This window comes from Arachis duranensis, chromosome 3 (genome assembly GCF_000817695.3).
Source record: "Arachis duranensis cultivar V14167 chromosome 3, aradu.V14167.gnm2.J7QH, whole genome shotgun sequence".
Taxonomy (NCBI): Eukaryota; Viridiplantae; Streptophyta; class Magnoliopsida; order Fabales; family Fabaceae; genus Arachis; species Arachis duranensis.
The window spans coordinates 129450241-129470274 of NC_029774.3; the positions used below are offsets into that span (position 1 = coordinate 129450241).

The 20034-nt window shown below is 35.5% G+C and overlaps 4 protein-coding genes and 1 non-coding gene across 5 annotated transcripts in view; 2 read left to right on the plus strand and 3 right to left on the minus strand.

Moving 5' to 3' along the window:
- The window catches only part of LOC107481542 (uncharacterized), a 3526-nt gene extending 2591 nt beyond the window's left edge, over positions 1–935 (minus strand). The window contains exons 1-2 of the mRNA XM_052258546.1: positions 503–935; positions 7–267 (exon numbers count right to left, since the gene is read on the minus strand). Coding sequence (XP_052114506.1) covers positions 7–267; positions 503–628 — 387 coding nt within the window. The 5' untranslated portion in view covers positions 629–935. The remainder of the gene's footprint in view (positions 1–6; positions 268–502) is intronic.
- A 145-nt stretch (positions 936–1080) lies between these two features.
- Positions 1081–1153, plus strand: TRNAR-ACG (transfer RNA arginine (anticodon ACG)). The gene has a single exon. It is a non-coding gene; the product is annotated as a tRNA-Arg (tRNA).
- Positions 1154–1242: 89 nt separating this feature from the next.
- On the plus strand, positions 1243–4222 carry LOC107481541 (annexin D2). The gene is made up of 6 exons (XM_016101818.3): positions 1243–1489; positions 2093–2238; positions 2392–2616; positions 3009–3221; positions 3635–3672; positions 3735–4222. The coding sequence occupies exons 1-6, from the start codon at positions 1414–1416 to the stop codon at positions 4030–4032; spliced, it is 996 nt and encodes a 331-aa protein (XP_015957304.1). The 5' UTR covers positions 1243–1413; the 3' UTR covers positions 4033–4222.
- A 197-nt stretch (positions 4223–4419) lies between these two features.
- Positions 4420–6235, minus strand: LOC107481540 (uncharacterized; the record flags this gene model as incomplete). Its single annotated transcript, XM_021139361.2, has 4 exons — positions 4420–4877; positions 4957–5271; positions 5393–5522; positions 6114–6235. Coding segments are annotated over 4 exons (840 nt in total), but the record flags the coding sequence as incomplete, so codon positions are not given.
- Positions 6236–7912: 1677 nt separating this feature from the next.
- LOC107481797 (ABC transporter D family member 1-like) lies at positions 7913–19645 on the minus strand. The gene is given in 28 exon segments (XM_052259263.1): positions 7913–8659; positions 8818–8916; positions 9143–9221; positions 9326–9378; positions 9708–9871; positions 10145–10381; positions 10451–10609; positions 10728–10886; positions 10977–11157; positions 11618–11690; positions 11785–11934; positions 12072–12196; positions 13027–13108; positions 13352–13469; positions 13544–13643; positions 14619–14777; positions 14882–14987; positions 15065–15369; positions 15485–15723; positions 15885–15963; positions 16058–16196; positions 16327–16781; positions 16939–17136; positions 17469–17693; positions 18412–18694; positions 18879–19016; positions 19127–19236; positions 19380–19645. Coding segments are annotated over 25 exon segments (4017 nt in total). The 5' UTR covers positions 18941–19016; positions 19127–19236; positions 19380–19645; the 3' UTR covers positions 7913–8659; positions 8818–8829.
- Positions 19646–20034: the final 389 nt, after the last annotated feature.

A 20034-nucleotide genomic window follows, 5' to 3' on the forward strand; every position in this document is an offset into this window, starting at 1 on the left:
AGCGGCTTGGTGAATGGCAGTAAACAACAAACTCTTCTTAAGAACAACGTTTTCCTTCATGGCTAGGTCTGATAAAGGATCATCCGCAACAGTTATTATATCATGATGAACCTGCCCATCCGGATCAGCATGGTCATCAGAATCCGAGGAAGACAAAAAAGAATAGAGGAATGCAGCAAATGACGAAGTATCAGGCCCATCAACTAAATCACGGATACCCTCTGATTCACTCCCTCTTGATTCAGATTCAAATTCACCCGCTTCCTCCTGGAGAAAACAACAAAATTCCGCGAGATTTGAAAGGGAAGAAAACAAAAATACATTCCTTAAATAAAAATGACAATGCCGTTACGCCCAAAATCTAGGTCCAGCCTATGGGACTAATCCAATTCAATAATAATGAATGATAACGATTAATAACAATAAGAGCATGATATGATGTGATGAGATATAAATAATTGATAATGGAAGGTTGAATTGAGAGAGAAAAAAGAGAACTTACAAGAGGAGGAGAGGGTTTGTTGTTGTTGCTGTTGGTTAGGTTATCAGAGATCGGGTTGAGAAGAACAGTGGTGAGATCAGATACAAAGTGAGCTGCTTTGCTGCGTAACGATTGCTTTTTACCCATATTCTATCTTTAGCCACCTTTTTTCGTGGATGCGATTGTTACAATTTCAATTTTCCACCGCACAATGGTTGTTACAATCGCTGCGATTCCTATACTATTATTCTTATTATTCCTACTCGATACTTATGGTTCGTCCACCATTCCTTTCTCTCCACCAAAGTCGATCATTAATTTAATTCAAATGATGTGGATTATCTAACTGTATAAAAGAAACCGAACAAACCGGCGCCGGCCGAAGACTACAAAATAATAATAATAGTTTTTGTTGGGTAGAGAATTGCTTCCAGACTGTTGGCAACTCTCCCGATCCTTGTTTTGATGCTCTCTCAGCAGCAGTTAGCATGACTCACCTAAAATTTTGCATCTCTCTCGGCGCCAAAGACAGCAAGCGGGAACCCCTTTGCTATGTGATAATGAATAAAATTTATTTTATGGGCGTTTCATAACAAATGGACTCCATGGCCCAATGGATAAGGCGCTGGTCTACGGAACCAGAGATTCTGGGTTCGATCCCCAGTGGAGTCGTTTAAATTTTTGGTCCATAGTTGACTTCATCATGTATATTATCAAAATAAGTTAAATTAAGCTCAACGTGACTACCTTTTTTTTAATCATGACCGAAACCTTGCTCTGTAATTACCAGATTAGCACACTGCACTAATGACGCTAATGATTGTTGTATAAAAGGAGAAGCTCGCCTTAACTCTGCGTTGACATTGGCATTGCTTCCTGGGTTCTGAATTTTGTAGAGACAGATCGCGAAAAACGCAGCGTTGTTTTTGACAATGGCGACTTTGAAGGTTCCTGCTCAGATTCCTTCTCCGGAAGACGACTCTGAGCAATTGCGCAAAGCTTTTCAAGGTTACTCTCACTCTCACTCTCTCTCATTTGCATCATCCTCATTTTTCTTGTCAGATCATCGATCTATTCTGTTCACATTTTATCGATTCATCTCCCTTCTTTTTTTCTAAAAAAAAAATTAAAGACATAAAATAAATTTGGATCATGATCTGATTGTACGGCTCCTTTGTTTCTGATCAGATGTTAGAACTGCATTGCATTCATTTATGATACGTGTTTTGTTTGTGCATTTTACTGTTACTTATTACTGCATGATAGATTGCGACGATCATATTTGTGCAGTTTCCTCGCTAGAGATTTCGATTTACTCCTGTTTCCAATATCTGTATATGTAATTCAATTGGATCAAAGTATTACCAAATGCAATAATAGGTGACCTGTGTGATGTATAGGCAGGACATTGTTTTCTGCTTGTGTGCTTCAATATGTAGTGGCAATTAGAATTACAGAGAAAAACAAATATATGTTGATCTTTTTTTTTCCTTTTTTTTAAGAAAAGAATAATCAAACAATTAAGCGCTACTAGATTTGGGAAATTACTTTCTTAATACAAAATCTTTCATTATTGCTACAAGTTGTTGTTAATGTGAAATGTCTTTGCAGGATGGGGAACGGACGAAGGACTTATAGTAAAAATCCTGTCTCATAGAAATTCAGCTCAGCGCGAGTTGATTCGTGCAGCTTATGCTTCAGCTCATGGAGAGGATCTTCTTACATCGTTAGACAAAGAACTTTCAAGTGACTTTGAGGTTTGTTTTTAAATCCTTTGCTATCTGGCTTGTTTTATGCGAATCTCGGTTTGACACATTCAAAGTAATTTGACTTAGGAAAACTGATATGTGCAGTTATGAAGCTATTTTCAATTCCAGTGTTTGATCCTTTGTTTATTTTGAATATAACAGCGGATTGTGATGTTATGGACTTTGGGTCCTGCTGAGCGCGACGCCCTTTTAGCTCATGAAGCCACCAAGAAAAAAGTGACTTCACCAAACAACTTTATCCTTATGGAAATTGCTTGCACCAGATCTCCACTTGAACTCTTTAAGACAAAGCAAGCATATCAAGCTCGTTACAAACGTTCCATTGAAGAGGATGTTGCTTACCATACTTCTGGGGACTTTCGCAGGGTAAAAACTTTAAAATTTCTAATGTTCTTTGTTACTACAAAATACTCAGAGGAGGTTGATGCCTATGTTTCATGTTATTTAATTCATCAGACAACATCTTTCAAGATTTTTACAACTCAGCTTGAAAGGTATCACCTTTTAGGAGGGCCCGTTTATTTTAAAAAAGGAACTAATATGTTCCACAAATCTGTGCACATTTACAAGGTGGATTGCCAGATTTAAAAGCTAACCGACATGCTACTTTTTACCTTTGCGTTATTATTCTCTGTCTAGCCTAAACGCATATTTTCAGTAACTTCTTTTTTGTATTTCCTCTTTTTTTTAGTTACTTGTTTTGTATTACCTAATGAAACCTTTTCTCTTTTGTTTTTCCTGTGGTATTCCAATAATAGTTGTTGGTTCCTCTTGTGAGCACATTCCGTTATGTGGGGGATGATGTGAACACGACATTGGCAAAAACTGAGGCTAAAATACTTCATGAGAAGATTGCAGACAAGGCCTACGGTGATGAGGAATTAATTAGGATTTTGACAACAAGGAGTAAGACACAGTTAAATGCAACACTAAATCACTACAACAATGAGTATGGTAATTCCATAACCAAGGTATAAATGTTTTGCCAATTTATAATCGCTTGATTATTTGAAGGCACTAAATAGTAAATACGTATTTCTCTACTTTCAAATTAACATATGCATTTTATTTTGAGTACCTAAAGCAGTTATGCAGATAGAATTTTTTTTTTTGGGAAATGATTCCATTGAATAGGAAAATCTAATAGTTAGTTTTGTTACACACCAAAGATAACTGATCACTTCAAGAAGCATGACATGCTTTTTCTTTTCTATTTTCTTTTTTTTACTGGTCATTTATTTATGTCATAAATGAACCAATGACATGCTTTTTCTTTTTCTTTAATGGTGCGTGTAAAGAAGAATGTGGGGGTTCATTTGTGTTTTAGTTTTCAAAGTGTTCGTGATCGTGAGTTCTCTCTTGGTCTCTGATGGCAATGCCTTAGGGGGCTCCGATGAAAACCTATTTGAAGTGTTTCTCTTTGTAACTCTGTATTTCCCTTACAGTATTCGTTGCTACTAAAACTCTTTCTCCTCCTTTCAAAGTCGAGTAATAACAGATGATCCGGATAATGAATACCTGAAATTATTGAGATCAACGATTAAGTGTTTTATTTTCCCCGAGAAATATTTTGAGAAAGTTCTAAGGTTGGCAATAAACAAGATGGGAACCGATGAATGGGCCCTTACTAGAGTGGTAACAACCAGAGCTGAGGTTGATTTGCAGCGAATTGCAGATGAATACCAAAGAAGGAATAGCGTTCCTCTGGACATTGCAGTATCCAACGATACTTCTGGAGACTATAAGGACATGCTTCTTGCCCTGTTGGGACGTGAAGAGTAAGAGTTCCCTTCTCTGTTTAGCTGTCTTGGGATTGCTGCTTAGGCTATAATATGATTCTCCTTTCATCATCAATGCGACCTTCGATGAGCTAATGAGCATCTCTGGACACTATATAATGATGCTTAATGCTTATAATAGGCATGTATGAACCATCTTGGTATTTTACAAATAATATGTCTTGAATATGAAATGCGTAGCATAGACCTTTTATTTTTAAACAAATTATTTCATTCGTCCTTCTCTATATTATTTAAGGATCACCAACTATACTTGCTAAACGTTATTTGCGTACAAACTATAAAGCATAAACCAGTACTGTATCAACTTATCAAGTAGTAGTAACTGCTTATACCAAAAAAGTAAAAAAAGAATTGGTACAATTTTCTTAATCCCATATATCATTGATATCAAAATAAATAGACAATTATCGTAGATATGTAGCAGATTTATTATACTGCGTCGAGTTATATCATGAATATACAATGCTGATATCACAACACGCCAATCCTTGCAGTAAAGTTATTATTATAGGAAGGTTACATAGAACAAATCCAACTATCATAATATAAAGCTCAAACCAAAGCAATGCTGCTTCCTCCACCAGGGGGTCTGCGAGAACCTCTTAAATACTCTCTGGTTTCTGCTTTTCCATCTGCGAATATGTCACTCCCGGTCATTTCTCTAAGTTTAGCACTGCTCAGGGGCTTATCCGCTGATACCGCAGGGCCATCTTCCATGAAAATATTGTTGCCTGTCAGTTCTGCAAACTTCTGGCTATGTAGCTTTTTTGATGTCTTATTGACTGACTCTTCGCTGAATGAGACATTACTTGGGCCTCCTGCAGGCTACGAAAAGAAGAAAATTAAGATCCAAATGCATTTTTTTTTCAAAGAAGCTGCAGTGTCATGACCTGAAGACACCTACATCGGAAACTTCCACTGAAGTGCGCACATTTGGTGTAAAGGGTTCTCCTATCTCTTTGCTTTCTTCCATTTCGAAAGTGTGTGCAGGTGCCGCGGAACGAGGCACAACTTCAAGGGCAGGACCAAAGATATTATTTCCAACCAGCTCCTTGGTCTTGGCGCTTGATATTTGCCTCTTAGTCCTTGAGTCTGGTTCAGTTAGCAACGTTCCACTCAGTTCACGCTGCTTTGTTACCTCAGGTAGAGAGGTTGGTTTCTTAGGAGGGATGCTTCCTTCTGTGCTGAATGATATCTGACTAACTCCATTCGGTGCTTGCTGAGATTCAATTGCAGGGAATATAAAATAAGAATCAATACTGTAATAAAACTATAAAAGCATAACACTAATATTTATATGGTAAAATTGCCCTCCAAACCAAACAAATTAAGTGGGGTACCTTATATATGCGTATGCTTGTTCTGCTGTTTGAATTTGCATCAATGGCTTCAGATGCGCTACCTTCCTCACTGGCCGGAAATATACCGTTTCCAGAAATTTCATTCATTTTGTACCCTGATCTTGGTTTCCTGTGAGCAACATGCATGGAAGGATATAAGTGACATTCACATAACAAGAAGATTAGATTAAGAAAAAAAGAACCTCTAAAAGTTCCACGATTTTCAACACAAAGGGAAAAAGACATTAGTGCCTTAAAATATGTGATATAAATATGGCAGCACATAAGCACGATAAAAAAAAACACACTAGAAATTGTAAAAACTGAGAGGTTCCTGCAACTAATCAAACCATGAGGATTCCCATCAAGTAAAATTTCAAAAACACAATTCTATAAAATTCAGTGTTAAACAATTTTTGAATGCAGATCACACAATAGTCACTTAGTCAGCTTCTTCAGAAGAGGTTCTTCTCACCACACCCTCAATAATAATTAAAAAAGTGCATATTTAAACTAAATCCAATATCGCAATTCAGGAAAGTGCTTAAAGGAACTGAGAGAGCTAGTAGACAGAGAAGAAACAGTGAATTGGATCATAGGACGAAGCAATAAACAAATAAATAAATAAATAAATTAAAGAAGAGACACTACTAGATCTGAATGCACATTCAACATTGAAAATTATAGTTGAGATAAAAAAAAAAAGAAAAAAAGACGTTACATCTTGATTAAACTCTGTTCTTCTTCCTCGGTGAGCTGGCTCCCGCGGAGAACCTCTCCTATTTTGTCCGAAGGCTGTGAATAGTGCCAACAATTTGACAAACACACACACACACACAAATACTGTTATGTTGAGGAGAGATTGAAGAAGAGAATAAGCTCAAGAAGAAGTAACGGTTGAAAATGCGTTCCAACGAAATCGATGCAACTGATTTGATCTTTCTATCTTCTTTCAATTTCGAAATGCTAACTGCAATATATATATATATATATATAGTACTTAGTAGTAACCCAAATTATTAGTAGCTTAATTCAAGTACTAAGCAATAATATTAACTAACTGTTGATGAGTCGGAGAGGAGGGAGAGTAGAGTATGTAATGTAACTGTCTCAGTGGATTGGATTGATATTCGCTCATTACAGATAATGGCCATGTGTCATTCCACCCTCCCTTTATATAATTTCTTCCTTTTTCCGAGTACGAGTACTACCTTTTTTACTGTAACTTAACTCAACTGATTATGTCTATACTCTTTGACTACAAGAAAAAGGAAAAACAAAGTAAACAAGATTTATTAGCAAATATTTTGCCTAAAAGTGAGATTACTTTTTTGGTCATCCATGAATTCTCCTATCGGCCAAAGGTAAAAAAGTTGCAATTGATATATGAGTATATGACATATGCAGCAATTAACTGAAAATGAGCTGTAATTTTTTGTATTTATTTTATACTTTTTTAAAGTATAAATAATATGTATTTTTGTTGGGAGAAAAGCGAGAAGTGAGAGCGCGGAGAGAGGGGGAAGATAATGCTGGTGATCAGGTGTTAATCGTGATATTAGACCTCTAAATCAACAATTAACAATTGGTAGGAATATGTCTAAAAATTAAATAAGTAGCTTAGACGTTCCCTTCTATGGTGATAGAGCTTGATATAAGTCAAATTCTCCTCCTGATTTTGCCGAAAGTTTTGTTGTTAAACGTAGCTAATAATTAACTCTTCCGTGTTTCTTAATTACCTCCTTCGGGCAATTTAGGGTAAATCTTTTTTCAGTTAAGTATAAAGAGTAAATACACTACAAATATTCTTTCCATCACAGCAACAAAACTTCCTCGTCATGAAATTTTAAATCCATTTTTAGTTATTTTTTATTTACTTACTTATTTCAGTATATGGAAATTTATACCAAAGGAACTGTATAGCGGTTCTAGCAGTGATTGCTTAGAATTAGGAAAGCAATTCATCTTTGTTTCTTGAGTTAACAAGATGTTGGCGTTAAGGGTACTTCATCTTGAGTAAAAAATTTGTTTAATATCTCACACTTTTCATATATAACTTATTCATTACTCAATTATAGGACTATTAAAATAATTGAATGCGTTTATCTGTTTAATCACCTAAAATTAGTAGATTTTTGCTTCAAAAATAAATTTGTAAAAACGAGATATTTAACAAATTTGATCCGATTAATCCGATTGACATGTTTAATTCTTTTAAATTTTCTATTTTCGTTAATCTTTTAATGATTTTTTAAACAATTCAAGCTAAATATTTCAAATTCAAACCTAATAACCTGTTAAAATTAAAAAAAAAACAAAGAATTTAGCAAAAATTAATAATTTAATCCAACAATTGATTATTATTTTGTTTTTTACTTAAAAATAACCTATTTAAACAAAAATATAAAATGTAGAAAGTAAATGGACTTGCTTGTTTAGTCTGATGGACTTTCGGCCGGATATGTATTATATATACTTAATATTTAATTGGTCCATACTAGTTAACCTGCAGACCTATAATAGTATAAAAATAATATTTTTAAAAATGAATATCAAAAAGAAAATCCCCAGTACCAGTAGACCAGTAGATTAATCTTATACAGTAAAGAAGAAAGTAGAAACTAAAAGCTTCTGGTATGCACAACAAAACACTATTAGGTAACTTTCTTCAATTCCAGCAAGAACAATCAAACATTCCCGTGGCCGTCTGAGATCCTACGTTAATGCCGTAACCAATTCTTGAAGTAGCTTATTCTCCCTCTCATTATCACTCACCAACCATTAAAGACACCGGAATCGCCGAATCAAGAAGAGGTAAGGGCCGGCTTATGATGGCTCAAAAGTCACAAGCTGGAGAGTATGGCAGTGATGCATGTCAATTGTCAACGATCAGTTTTCTACGTTTGATGCTGATCAGTAGCACTTCCATTAACCAACAGACCCACATATATAACCTTAGTATACTAGAAAATACACACACAGATTTGAATCCTCGGGTTCAACTATAGGTCTCTCTCGAAAATTTACTATCCTAAGAAACAGGAGCCTCTCTCTCTCCTGTTGATTATAAATAATAAATATAATTATTACATCCAATTGCTATAACATGTGAATCAATATACACTACCTAAGAGGGAAAGGAAGAGGAGGGGATTGTACATGATTGATCATTATATCAACTGCATATATCATGCAATGATTGTGTGCACCAACTTAGCATCGACAATTTTGGCAGATTGCCATTAGAGTTTGCTTGCCAATCGCCACCTATGGAACAGAATTAGTCTCGGCAAATGTGGAAAACACATAAATAGAGTAAAGGGGAATTGCGTTTATTAAGACACCTAAAGGCTTGAAAACATGCAGCATGTGCAAGACACGACAAGATGTGTCAGATACATAGAGGGTCCATCTAGTAATAATACCTCGGTATATGATCACTGCTTGATCAGACGAAGCTCCCAGTTACCCTCACCATCAATTAGCCGCAATTCCATCGAATGAAATGGTATTAGAGCAGGACGCTGGGATAGCAGCAAAGATATTTAGTTTCATCAGATTATGTTTGCAACTATGCGTGTCTAAGGTAATAGAAATTAATTACAGGATTATCTTTGGGGGGATAAAACATTAAAGGTTTTGCATTATGAGGAAAAAAACACAAAGCGACAAGCTCAAAGTACTTACTTAATCATTAGGTAGTGACACACAACTAACTAGATGAATTTCCAATATATATGATAATCTTACTTGTGAGGAAGTAACCACCGTGATTCCCATATCTTTTGCAAGCCCATAAAGGTGTTCCTCAACATCAACACTAGTTGCACTGCCAACAATATTTTTTTTTTTGGAGCGAATACGACCAGGATTAAAATGAATAAGAATAACAAAATCTCTGGAGAGGAAAAGGCATAGGCAAAGCACACATACTTGGTGCATTCATCAAGGATACCAAATTTGGGCTTTTGAAAGAACAAGCGTGCCTTACAAAACCAAAGATGCAATGTTAAAAATATATAGATAGGGTGAATTCTATAATGCCTATATTTTGGTGCCTACTTTTTTCCTAACTTATTTTTTTGGTATACTTTAAATATTTAAAATTATTTATTTTTATATTTTTAAAATTAAATATTGATTTTCAACCATTTTTAGTAAGTTAGTCAACACTTTGAGGCAACATAGTAATCACCGACAGATAATGCCATCTTTCAGTACTCAATAGTTGTCTTTGGGGCCTACAATATGCTAGATGACGTATTCAAGAAACTTAACAAACTGAAGACTAAAATCACTCTAAAATTTCATTTACCATTCCTAGTCTCTGTTGTTCTCCAAGAGAGAGAATGTCTTCCCAGTTTAAATTGGCGTCCCAACTGCTTTTCTCCCTTTCTAGAAGATAACTCAACCGAACTTTCTCCAGGATCTCTCTCAAGCGTGCATCCAACATACTTTTGGTGTCAGCATGCTTTTTACCTGAGTTAGCAAGATTACAATCATCAGAGCTATAATGGAACAGAAAAATAATTATAATCTAACCTTTGCACAACTTAAACAATAAGATAAGAAAAAAAAAGGAGATTTCAACCAATATCAAAATGATTAACACTGATATCATTCCACTGAATTACCTCTTAGAACTCCCCAGAAGTGAACTTATTTTCAGTTAGTGGAATTGGGGAAAAGTAAACCAAATATCGTTTTACAATGTTTAAGACCTGTGATATTTCTCCCAATCCAGATATTTACCTTCTCCATACAACTTCAATGCTTTAATCTCTGCTTCCTCATGGGAAAGGGGATATATGATTTGATCCCTCAGGGTTCCCAAGCATGTATAAGGCCGCTGAGGAACATAGAAGATACCACAACCTGATCCAGCCTCTGGATCCCCGTCTTCAGATGGTCTAGAGAGTCTTCCACTTCCAAGTGGCCAGAGTCCTCTAAGGACTCTGAAAATGGAACTTTTCCCACTTCCATTTGGTCCTTTCAAGATACAATACATTAGACATCTTCAAAAGGGAGATAACAAATGAAAATGACAGCTGTACCAACCAGTAACGAGTAGGCTTCCCCCACGCTCAATGCGACATTCTAGTTCCCTGGCCAACATCTTTTGAGCAGGGGTTACAATATCAACCTTCGAGAAGGAAATTACATCTGTGGAATGAATATCCCTCCTCACTGGAGATATAACACCACTTGTGAAATTTTCTGTATGATAAATGGTCTTATTATTAGCACATGATGAGTTGATGACAATTATAAAGGATTACTGCCATAGAAACATATTATTGATTAAAGAAAAAGATAAGGAACAATAATTAAATACCAGATTCTGCTGCATCCAGAAATTCGTCAAGCTCAAAAATCCGATTAATTCCCCCAGATAGCTCTACAAACTTTCTATGCAATTCAAGAATATCACCAAAAGCTAGAAAGCTTTGAGAAACAACAGATGCCAAAAACCTCAATGCATGTGCCAGCTCACCTGTAAGTATAGTATGGTACTTTCACAGAGAGGGAAGCAAGAAGAGAAAGATAAAACCAGAGAACAAATGATGCAATCCAAATAACTTACCCTGGGTGCTAATAGATGCTCGATCGCCCTTGTGTTCCATGGCATACAACAAGCTCAGGCCCCAAGTGACATTATGAGGAAGTTGTTTTGTGATATAATCATCTAATATACCAAACAGCCACTTCTTTTTTAGAAGATAATTGGAGTGCGCAAGAAGCTCTCTGAATCTAGATTCAACCATCTGATCAATTTTGAAATAGTAGAATTAGACATTCACAATAACAATAATCTGATTGCATTAAAATCGATAATCATGATGTATAAAGGATAAACTAATAAATATGCTTAACTTTTCCTGTCAGACTTCAAACAAAATACATTTTCCCATATTAAATGTCAGCACATTCTCTAAATGTGCACAAGTTAGGGCATTGTTGGAAAAAGAAAAGGCAAAAAGCTGAAAGGGAAATGGAAATGGAGACAGAGACGATGGCAAGGTTTTGGTTTCACTCCTTATTGCTCGGTAAAAGGTGAAGGGGAGCCTCAGTGTACTGGGGAATGTGAGGGTTGAATGTAAGATGGACTCTAGTTTCAACAGCCCCACGTTAGCAGCATCAGTTTTTGTTTTAACTTCACCATGTCCTCAAATAAGCAGATCTTTAAAGAAAATACATCACATATTATCAAGTTAAAATGCTCACGGCTTTTTCTCGAGCTCCACCTCCAAAAAAAGCAACAGATTCAGCATGTGTACAAAGTCTTTCATGCATAAACCTGGAAAAATAAAGGGTAGAATAGGTCAGAATAATTTCAATATAACTGTTTGTTTAGAGCCAAGACAATTCAGCAGAAGCTAGAATGAGTTTACCTAAATGTTCCTTCAAGTTGTTGTTGTTGACTTATCAAATCACCGAAATCTGGAGTAAAAATTCTTAGAAACCCCAGACCAAGTAACATGTAAGCATAGAGTATGCCAACACCTCTCTGACCTGTTAACAGCTTCATTCTCCAAGTGAACCTTAAGGTTAACAAAAGATTTAATGAATTGATTAAATAAATAAAATCATAAATGCATCTAAATTCATGTGCTAGGAAACTGAACCACTGCAACATATCTCAGTTTAAAAAATGAAGTACTAAACAGTAAGCACTCACCACAAAATATCCACAGATGGCTTTACCATTCCAGTGACCAGTCCTGACAAATCTCTTGTTAATTTATCCAAGTCATGAGTTATCCTCTGATCTGCATCGATTTTTTTGCTTGCCATGTGGAAGACCTAGACAGATATGCATGTAACACGAAGTTGAAACCAAGGCCCAGCCATATGACTAAAGGGGTTTACAGCCAACTGCATGGACTCTAATACTCAATACATAACGGCATATTCGAAGTTTTAAAATTCCTGTATGAAGGAAAATTAACCCCAGGAAAATTCATGGGTATGGATTTTGCTAGCAAATGAGTGTTAAAGACCCAAGTTAAAGTTGCAAAGGAAGATTCCAAGTTTTAAAAGCATTGCAATCTTAAAAATTAGTTGCAAAGAAAGATTTCAAGTGTTCTAAAACCATTACGATCTTTATATGAAAACTTAGGGTGTACCTTTATGACCATTGTTAGTAGAACCATAATTTTTATTATTGGGTAAGCTATTTTTCCACATTTTGTGAGAATATGTTCCTGCCTAAACCTACTGCTTAATCCTCAGTCCTTGCCTATATTTTCCTACCCCCATCTAAACACTAGTCCACATACCCCTTTCCTTTAAAAGTTACTACCTCTGTAAGTCTGGACAAAATGGAACTATGAAGAGGTCAAGGTGTCGAGTCGAGGATTATTTTAAAAAGAAAAAAAAATTAAAGGCAGCATAGCATGGTGTAATGATAAAAATACGACTAACATGCGAAATTATCCGAAGAGAAGGCTGTGGGAAGACACAATTTCTTAAAGAAAAATGTCCATTATAAAAACTTGGGCACTCCTTCCTCCTTAGAAGAATACTAGTGATTTATTAATAACAAATAATTGTCCAAGCACAAACACAGAACCTGCTTACACAGTGAAAAGAAATGGTAGTAAAGCAAGTAATTAATGAATAGTGATACGTACCTTGTAGAATGCATTTTTTCTCAAGTAGTTCTTAAGTAAATGTCTCGTCAAACGAATTCGCCATCCAAGGGCCAACCTGGCAGTCAAGTTAAGGGTGCGTTTAATTTGAATTTTCATTTTCTGTTTTTATTTTCAATGTTTTCTACTTTTATAATTTTGTAAAGGAAAAAGAGAAAACATGAGGTGAAAACAGAAGATAGTATTTTATTGTTTCATTGTTTTCTCTTTTTCTATCATAAAATCTTGAAAATAGAAAACACTCAAAATGAAAAAAAAAAAAAATTTAATGTTTTGAGCTACCCGTAGTGTCATATTTGAAAATGATGTCAATTACTTTATAGAAGGTGCAATGAATGAAGATGCAGCACTTTGGAGAACACTTGTACTGATCAGTCGAATAAAGGAGGCTTTATCCTGCTCCAACACAAACTTCACAGTAGTACCTGAAAACATAAATGCCCTAGCAGATTATATCTGTCGTCTCTCACAAATAACAAAGTTGAATACACAAGCATACCGTTCAATGATGCAATACGATCTGAGATCCATGTTCTTGAAACAACAAGGAAAGCAACAGCAAGTAGTTGTGCTCCTTGTTTATCAAATATGGTGGGCACCTGAAAGCAAGTAGTACCCAAAAAATATTGCAACCGAGATATTTTGTATTAAATCACTGGTATCTACTTTTATAAGGACGTTGGCTCATGGTAAAGCATAATGTAGATAGTGCACGATAATGACCATTTAGTTTCATTCATTTCATTGCAACAGAGAATATGACTAAGAATGCATTACTCGAAGATAAGCTTAAAGAGAAAAAAAATATATTTACTTGTTTAGACAATTATTATCGTAATTTTTCAGAATTATAAGTCATTCATGACCCTACATCAAGCAGATTAAGCTTTTGAGAGGGTAGGACTTTAACATGGTATAAAGCTCCCTGAACAGTTGATCAAGAGTATGATCATCTGCACCGCCCATTTATTCAAGTTTGTTCCCATAGAACTCTTGCATGAGGGGTTGTAATGGTATGTTGAGATATAAACCATTTATATACCTCCCCTTAACAAACTTCAAGAGCTTTGGAAGAGTTGATCTTTGAGTAATTCTTCAATATGTTCAGAGACTTTCAGATCCTATTCTTGTTATTAATTGGAATGAAGTTGCTATATTTTCAAAGTTTTGAAACTCAGATCAACGTTCTCAACCAATTGGGTATTAAAACTCTTTGTTAAAATCCTGATTTTGTGTAGCTTCTCAACTAAGGCATATCTTGAGCATGCCTTTCAGAACTGACTAAATCCTAAAAACCACAACCAGCAGCAAGTAAAACATTCACGGCAATATCATCATCAATCAGAGTACCGTAGAACCCATAAGTTGCAGGGGTGTGGAACTTGAGTACAGCAAAGTTGTAGTTGCGTAGGCATATAAATATATGTTTACCGCACCAAACAATAATATCTAAGATTTTCATAAATAACTCAGACAAATGTAGAATTAATCTATTATGACAGGATAGTTGTCCATCCCCACCATATATACGTCTGTGTGTGTGTGTTAAGAGCATATCTACAGAGGGTACTTACCAATACTTTGCTCATGGCAGCTACTCTTAGTGGCAATGGCCTCAAATTACTTTTAATTTGGGGAACAGCAGATGCTGAAATAGTAGAATTCATGGATGTAGATGATGATATGACTTCTGTGATATATGATTGTGCCCTTGACTTTGAGAATGCAGAACCCTAGACAAGAGAAGAAGAAAATAGGAGGTAGGGAATACTTCATATTAATATAAAATAATGAACATTGAAGATATCACAAGAACCAGAATCAGAAATATTTGAACCTTTTTGTTCGTGGCAAATGCTTCTTGAACTGTCTCTGCATCATGCTGTCGCTTTGTCTGAGATGCCTTCATTGTATCAATCCCCAATTCAGAAGAAGAGTCCTCCCTGTAGCAAATTTGAATCTATAAACAATAGCATAGATCAAAGTTGGACAGCGACAAGCAGCATAGTAAATTTCAAACCTTCTATAACGAACACTCCAGCCTCCCTCACCATCTAAGGATAAAACTACATCATGGAATGCAACTAATGCTGGACGATGTGATATGGTAATGCATGATGTTCCCATGGCCCGAACTTTAGTACAAAACCGTTGTTCCATGTCAGTTGTGACAGCACTTGTGCATTCATCCAGAATTGCAAATTTAGGCTTATGGTAGAAAAGCCTAGCCATGCCTAATCTTTGTTGCTCACCCAAAGAAAGTTCATCACCCCAGTTTACCTCTTTTTCAGGGGGGTAACGGTCCAAAAGATACTCAAGATCAACCTTGGACAGATGTGCAAGCAATTCAGATGAATAATAAAGTAAAGAAATATAGCAATTCAATATAACTAAACAGTAATGTGGCACTGAAAAACAAAGAACAAGATATGACATTCACATTTTTTAATAGCTCCACCATCCCATTATCTGTAAGCGATTCAACCTCTTGACCTGCAGTGAGTGGGTAAATTAACTGATCACGAAGTGTTCCTACAGCAGTGTATGGCCTTTGTGGCACATAAAAGATTTCCTTATTAAGATCAGAGCCAATGCCAGGTTTCACAATATGTCCAGATACCAATGGCCAAAGACCGCCTAAAACCCGGAATAGTGAGCTTTTTCCACTGCCATTTGGACCTTCAGCAAGAGAAATATTAATGCCATATCAAAACAATTGACCACTAGGAATCCTTTTTTTTAATGGATAATAACAGAGTAACATCAATGTCAAGGCTGACTAACCTCAACAAGGAAGTGAAACAAAAAAGGACTACAAAGCAGAGAATTTAGATGATTACCTGTAATCAATAGATTCGAGCCTGACTCAACCCTAAGAGTCAAGTCATCCACTAAGACATTACCAGTGGGAGTTACAACCTGAATTTTGGGAGCAGCATCAATCAATATCAAAATAATAACAAAATCATAATGACAAGTTCAGGTGTATAGATGGTTCATTGAAATCACTTGCCTTGACACCAGAGAATTCAATGTAGTTAGCTTCACTTATGAAACTTCTACTTCCTCGTCTTTGGAGTGAAGATTTCTCATTCTCCAGGCTTAGCTCCCTTGATACAGCCATTAACTCATGAATGCGATCAGCATAACCACTATAAAACATATAGTTTACTTAGAATATATAGGCTTGAACTTTGCAAGGATTTGTATATAACATATGCCTACATACCAAGAATAACCGATATCAACTTCTAAAAAGGATAAATGACAGATTTAATATACCTGAGTCTATTGAGCCGTCTTGCACTAATAAAGAGAGTTCCCAGTGACTGAAATAGGGAAACAATAACACTAGTATGATATCTTAGATTGCTTAGCATCTCTGCACGCCCTAAAGTTGAACTGTCAGACCTTAGATGGCCAGAAAAGAAAGGCTCAATTATCAGAATAACAGCAACTGTAGCACCAAGGTACTTCAATAAAAAGTCCTGAATCATGCCAAACCACCAATGGTCATGTAGGACACTACTCAAATGCCTAACTAAGGTCCTAAACTTCTGCTGAATATGGGCTTCTTCTCTCATCTCTCCACCATAAAATGCTATACTTTCCGAATGAGTCCTCAATCGCGAGTGAAGCTGTCGATAGTCTCCTTCCAATTGCTGCTCTCTGGAGATTAGTTTACCAAATGGAGGAGAGAATTTTCTGATTGTGGTCCCAGCTACAAGTACATAGCCCTGAAGAGGAAACAGCATTTATTGAGAATATAAAGACTGATTTCTGCGTAACATTTGTCTGACAGTCTCCAGCAATCAGCAACATATCTAGAAAAAATGTTAACAGTAACTGTCAATGAGACATCTGCGTAACAGAAAACTTCAATTATGGTGGTACCAATATCCAGAAGACATATTTTGGACTTGCATATGAACACAGCCGCCAAGTGTATAGCAGTCCATCAGTTAGTGCAGTTAAATCATCCCGAACAATTTCACTTAACTCTGAGCAGAACCTTGGCACATCGCTGGCAATTCTTTGCTCTGGGTTAGTTATCCGACCATCACAATGTGATATTTTGTAGTACACCATATTCTGGAAGAAAAATAAATAATAAATACAATACTGACAATATAAGCAGAAATTCAGAGTTTCATGAAGAAACTATTCTGGCGAATCTATAATCTTAATGCACCATAAGCCCCACAATAAAATTCTGGAAAAAATTTGTGATTTGTAATACTGAGAATTGAGAGTAAATAAGGAAGTGAATTTGACTTATAAACAGGTAAGAGATAACAAACTCAAGTAGGATTAACGTAAAAAATAAATGCAGATACTTCCAACGACTGCAGGAACCCCTAAACAGATCAGAAGTGCAGTATAAACACCAAATATATACAACATACAAACTGAACAATATCTACCTCAAAATAGTGAGAATGGAGAATTTTAGTCAATATTTTTCTGAATTGCAGACTCAAAGTCCCAGTAATGTACTTTGATGTAGAATGGATAGTTGATAATAGGAAACACAAAAGAATATTTTCTGAAATTAGCCGAAGAAACAAAGGTACACGTTGCAGAAAAGCAGCACGAAATAGAAAGCCTTGCACTTTTGCTAGCCTGTTGCTCAAAGTGGTCCGCAGTACCTGTAAATATGAACAATTTCAAATGTTATTGATTTAACATCTTTATTATTTATTTATGGTGGACCAACCAATGCATTTGCTTGTCTGACATTCATTTTCTTTGCTTTAACTCTGAGAACATAAAAGAAAAAAAGCTTGTCCCAATTCTGAGATTCTCTACGTTAATTCAAGAGCATAGTTTATATGACATTTCAAATGCAATGTCCTAACTCCTATAAATGTTCTCACTCCGATATGAATCAAAAACTTGTTAAGTTAGTATAGAGTAAATATAACTGTTCTGTCTAATGATAATCTATGCTTTCAAGCAGTTTAAATTCCATTAGCAGAATCCCACAACTGCAGTTGCATTCCCAGTCCAACAAGTATGAAACTTCAGTACATAATTATCCTTCATGGCCAACAAGAGAATGATATCTTCCCCGCATGCAATGCAGGAGAGTCCACTATTATCTAAAAACTGCATGGCGGGTCAGACAAAAGCCTTTGTTTTGTTTTTTATATATTATTTTGGTAAATACTTTTTGCATCAGCAATTGAGCATAGTGATTATACACGACACATTTGTAGATGATGCTTTACAAATAAGGCATACACTGGCTCACTAATCTCAAAACTAAATCGATAAAATATCACGTAATATATATGTATTAAAACATGCCTTATTCTGCATTGAAATGTTAAACTAAGCTTAAAGCATAATAAAATATAGCCTTACCACTATGGCAACTAAAGCTAAAAGGTTCCTTGCACCTAATTGGCCTATGTCAGATAGAAGAATTGCAGCAAGGACTTGAAGTGACTTCAACCCTCCTTTCTTTTGTTTATTTTGTGATGTAGTAATTCCCTTTGCAGCCTCCTCCTTTGTGAGGTCTTCTTTATCCTTGTTATGATCATTGGAATGGCCTAAGGCAACATGTTTATTAACTCTAAACCGCGATTGCACATATACAGCAGTTCCACCAGCAATAAAGATACCAGTTGCAAGTAGCAAGGTTCTTCTGCCATAGCCCAGAAGAAAAATAAATGAACAAGATTACGGTAAGTATGATGAATTAGTTACACCTTCAGTTATCTTATTAATAATAAGCCGTAGAATGAGAAACATAATACTAACAACAGCAGAAATGAAAAATTAATTGTCGCCACAAACAAACAGATGAACAGAGTAAGAGTTAAATATACCTCCTTGAAGCTGCAAAATTCTGGCCCTTCTGAGTTAGCTGGAAGAGTTGAAGGGAAGCCATGGCGCAAGGCCAGCCTCTCTTTCACCAACAAATGAAAGAGTTGAGATTGTTCCTCATGCATTCATGGCGCAAAAATCTAGCAGACATTTAATAAAAAAAAAAGTGAAAGATCAGCATCTTGAACCGCATGAATTAGAAATCAAAAGCTTCAGCTCAATCAATTTCAGCATGGCGCTATTTACTCACACAGATGAGGTTCCCACCGCATACACGTCAAACTACGCTAACTGAATGTGAAGGAAAACATATACGCCATAAAAAAGAATATTTTAACAGAGTTCCACCGAACACGTTGGCTGTAGCAGCGATCAGAATGAGGATTCAGTATCATAAGAGAAAAATTATTCGTTCACATTGAAGCTAAAAGAACAAACCTAATATACGCAATTGAGAGTGAAGGAAGCATGAAGTGACTGTATTATTGAATTAGAAAAAGAACCTTGGGAGGTAGGTTGCGGAATTTATAGCATACACCTACTTAACTAACATGTCCTGAAAGAAGAAGAAGAAGATGAATAAGAATCACCGAAAGAAGAGAAATGAATTAATTGATGAAGATGCGTGAGAATAAAGATGCAAGAGAACGTGTTTCGTAGGGGTTGGTGGTTTTAACATAGTAGCATTGCCGCATCGATATCGGGTTGGGTTCGGCAACTTCATTACTATATAATTATTTCTATAAAAGGAAACTTGGTAGATAAATCGTTAAACGCCCATCTCTACAAAAATTTAACGTATTCTTCCATGCTTCTTGGAGGCAGCTTAGACTTAAGAGTATCTTGAATTCTTGACGCCTGACTCAGTTATTTTTACTTTCATTACATGAAAAATTGAAGAGGAAGAGAGTAAGTACTTAGGAGCTACAAAAATGATACATAGAAATTAATTTTATTTTTTAATAATATCAATATTTTACGGTATATAGTTATTCAATTATTTTTTTAAATAACATCTAAATAAATTATATTTAATTATATTACTTTTATTCTAATAAATAAATTTATTTTTTTATAATTTTACTCTTAAAAAAATTTACTCATTATAAAATATTTGTAGAATGACTAATATATAAATTTATGGAAAAAAAATGATAC

Coding starts and splice junctions, on each gene's coding strand:
- LOC107481541 (XM_016101818.3), top strand. CDS start 1,414: ATGGCGACTTTGAAGGTTCCTGCTCAGATTCCTTCTCCGGAAGACGAC. Junction 1,490..2,092: donor ATTGCGCAAAGCTTTTCAAG/GTTACTCTCACT, acceptor ATGTCTTTGCAG/GATGGGGAACGGACGAAGGA. Junction 3,222..3,634: donor ATGGTAATTCCATAACCAAG/GTATAAATGTTT, acceptor GCAATGCCTTAG/GGGGCTCCGATGAAAACCTA.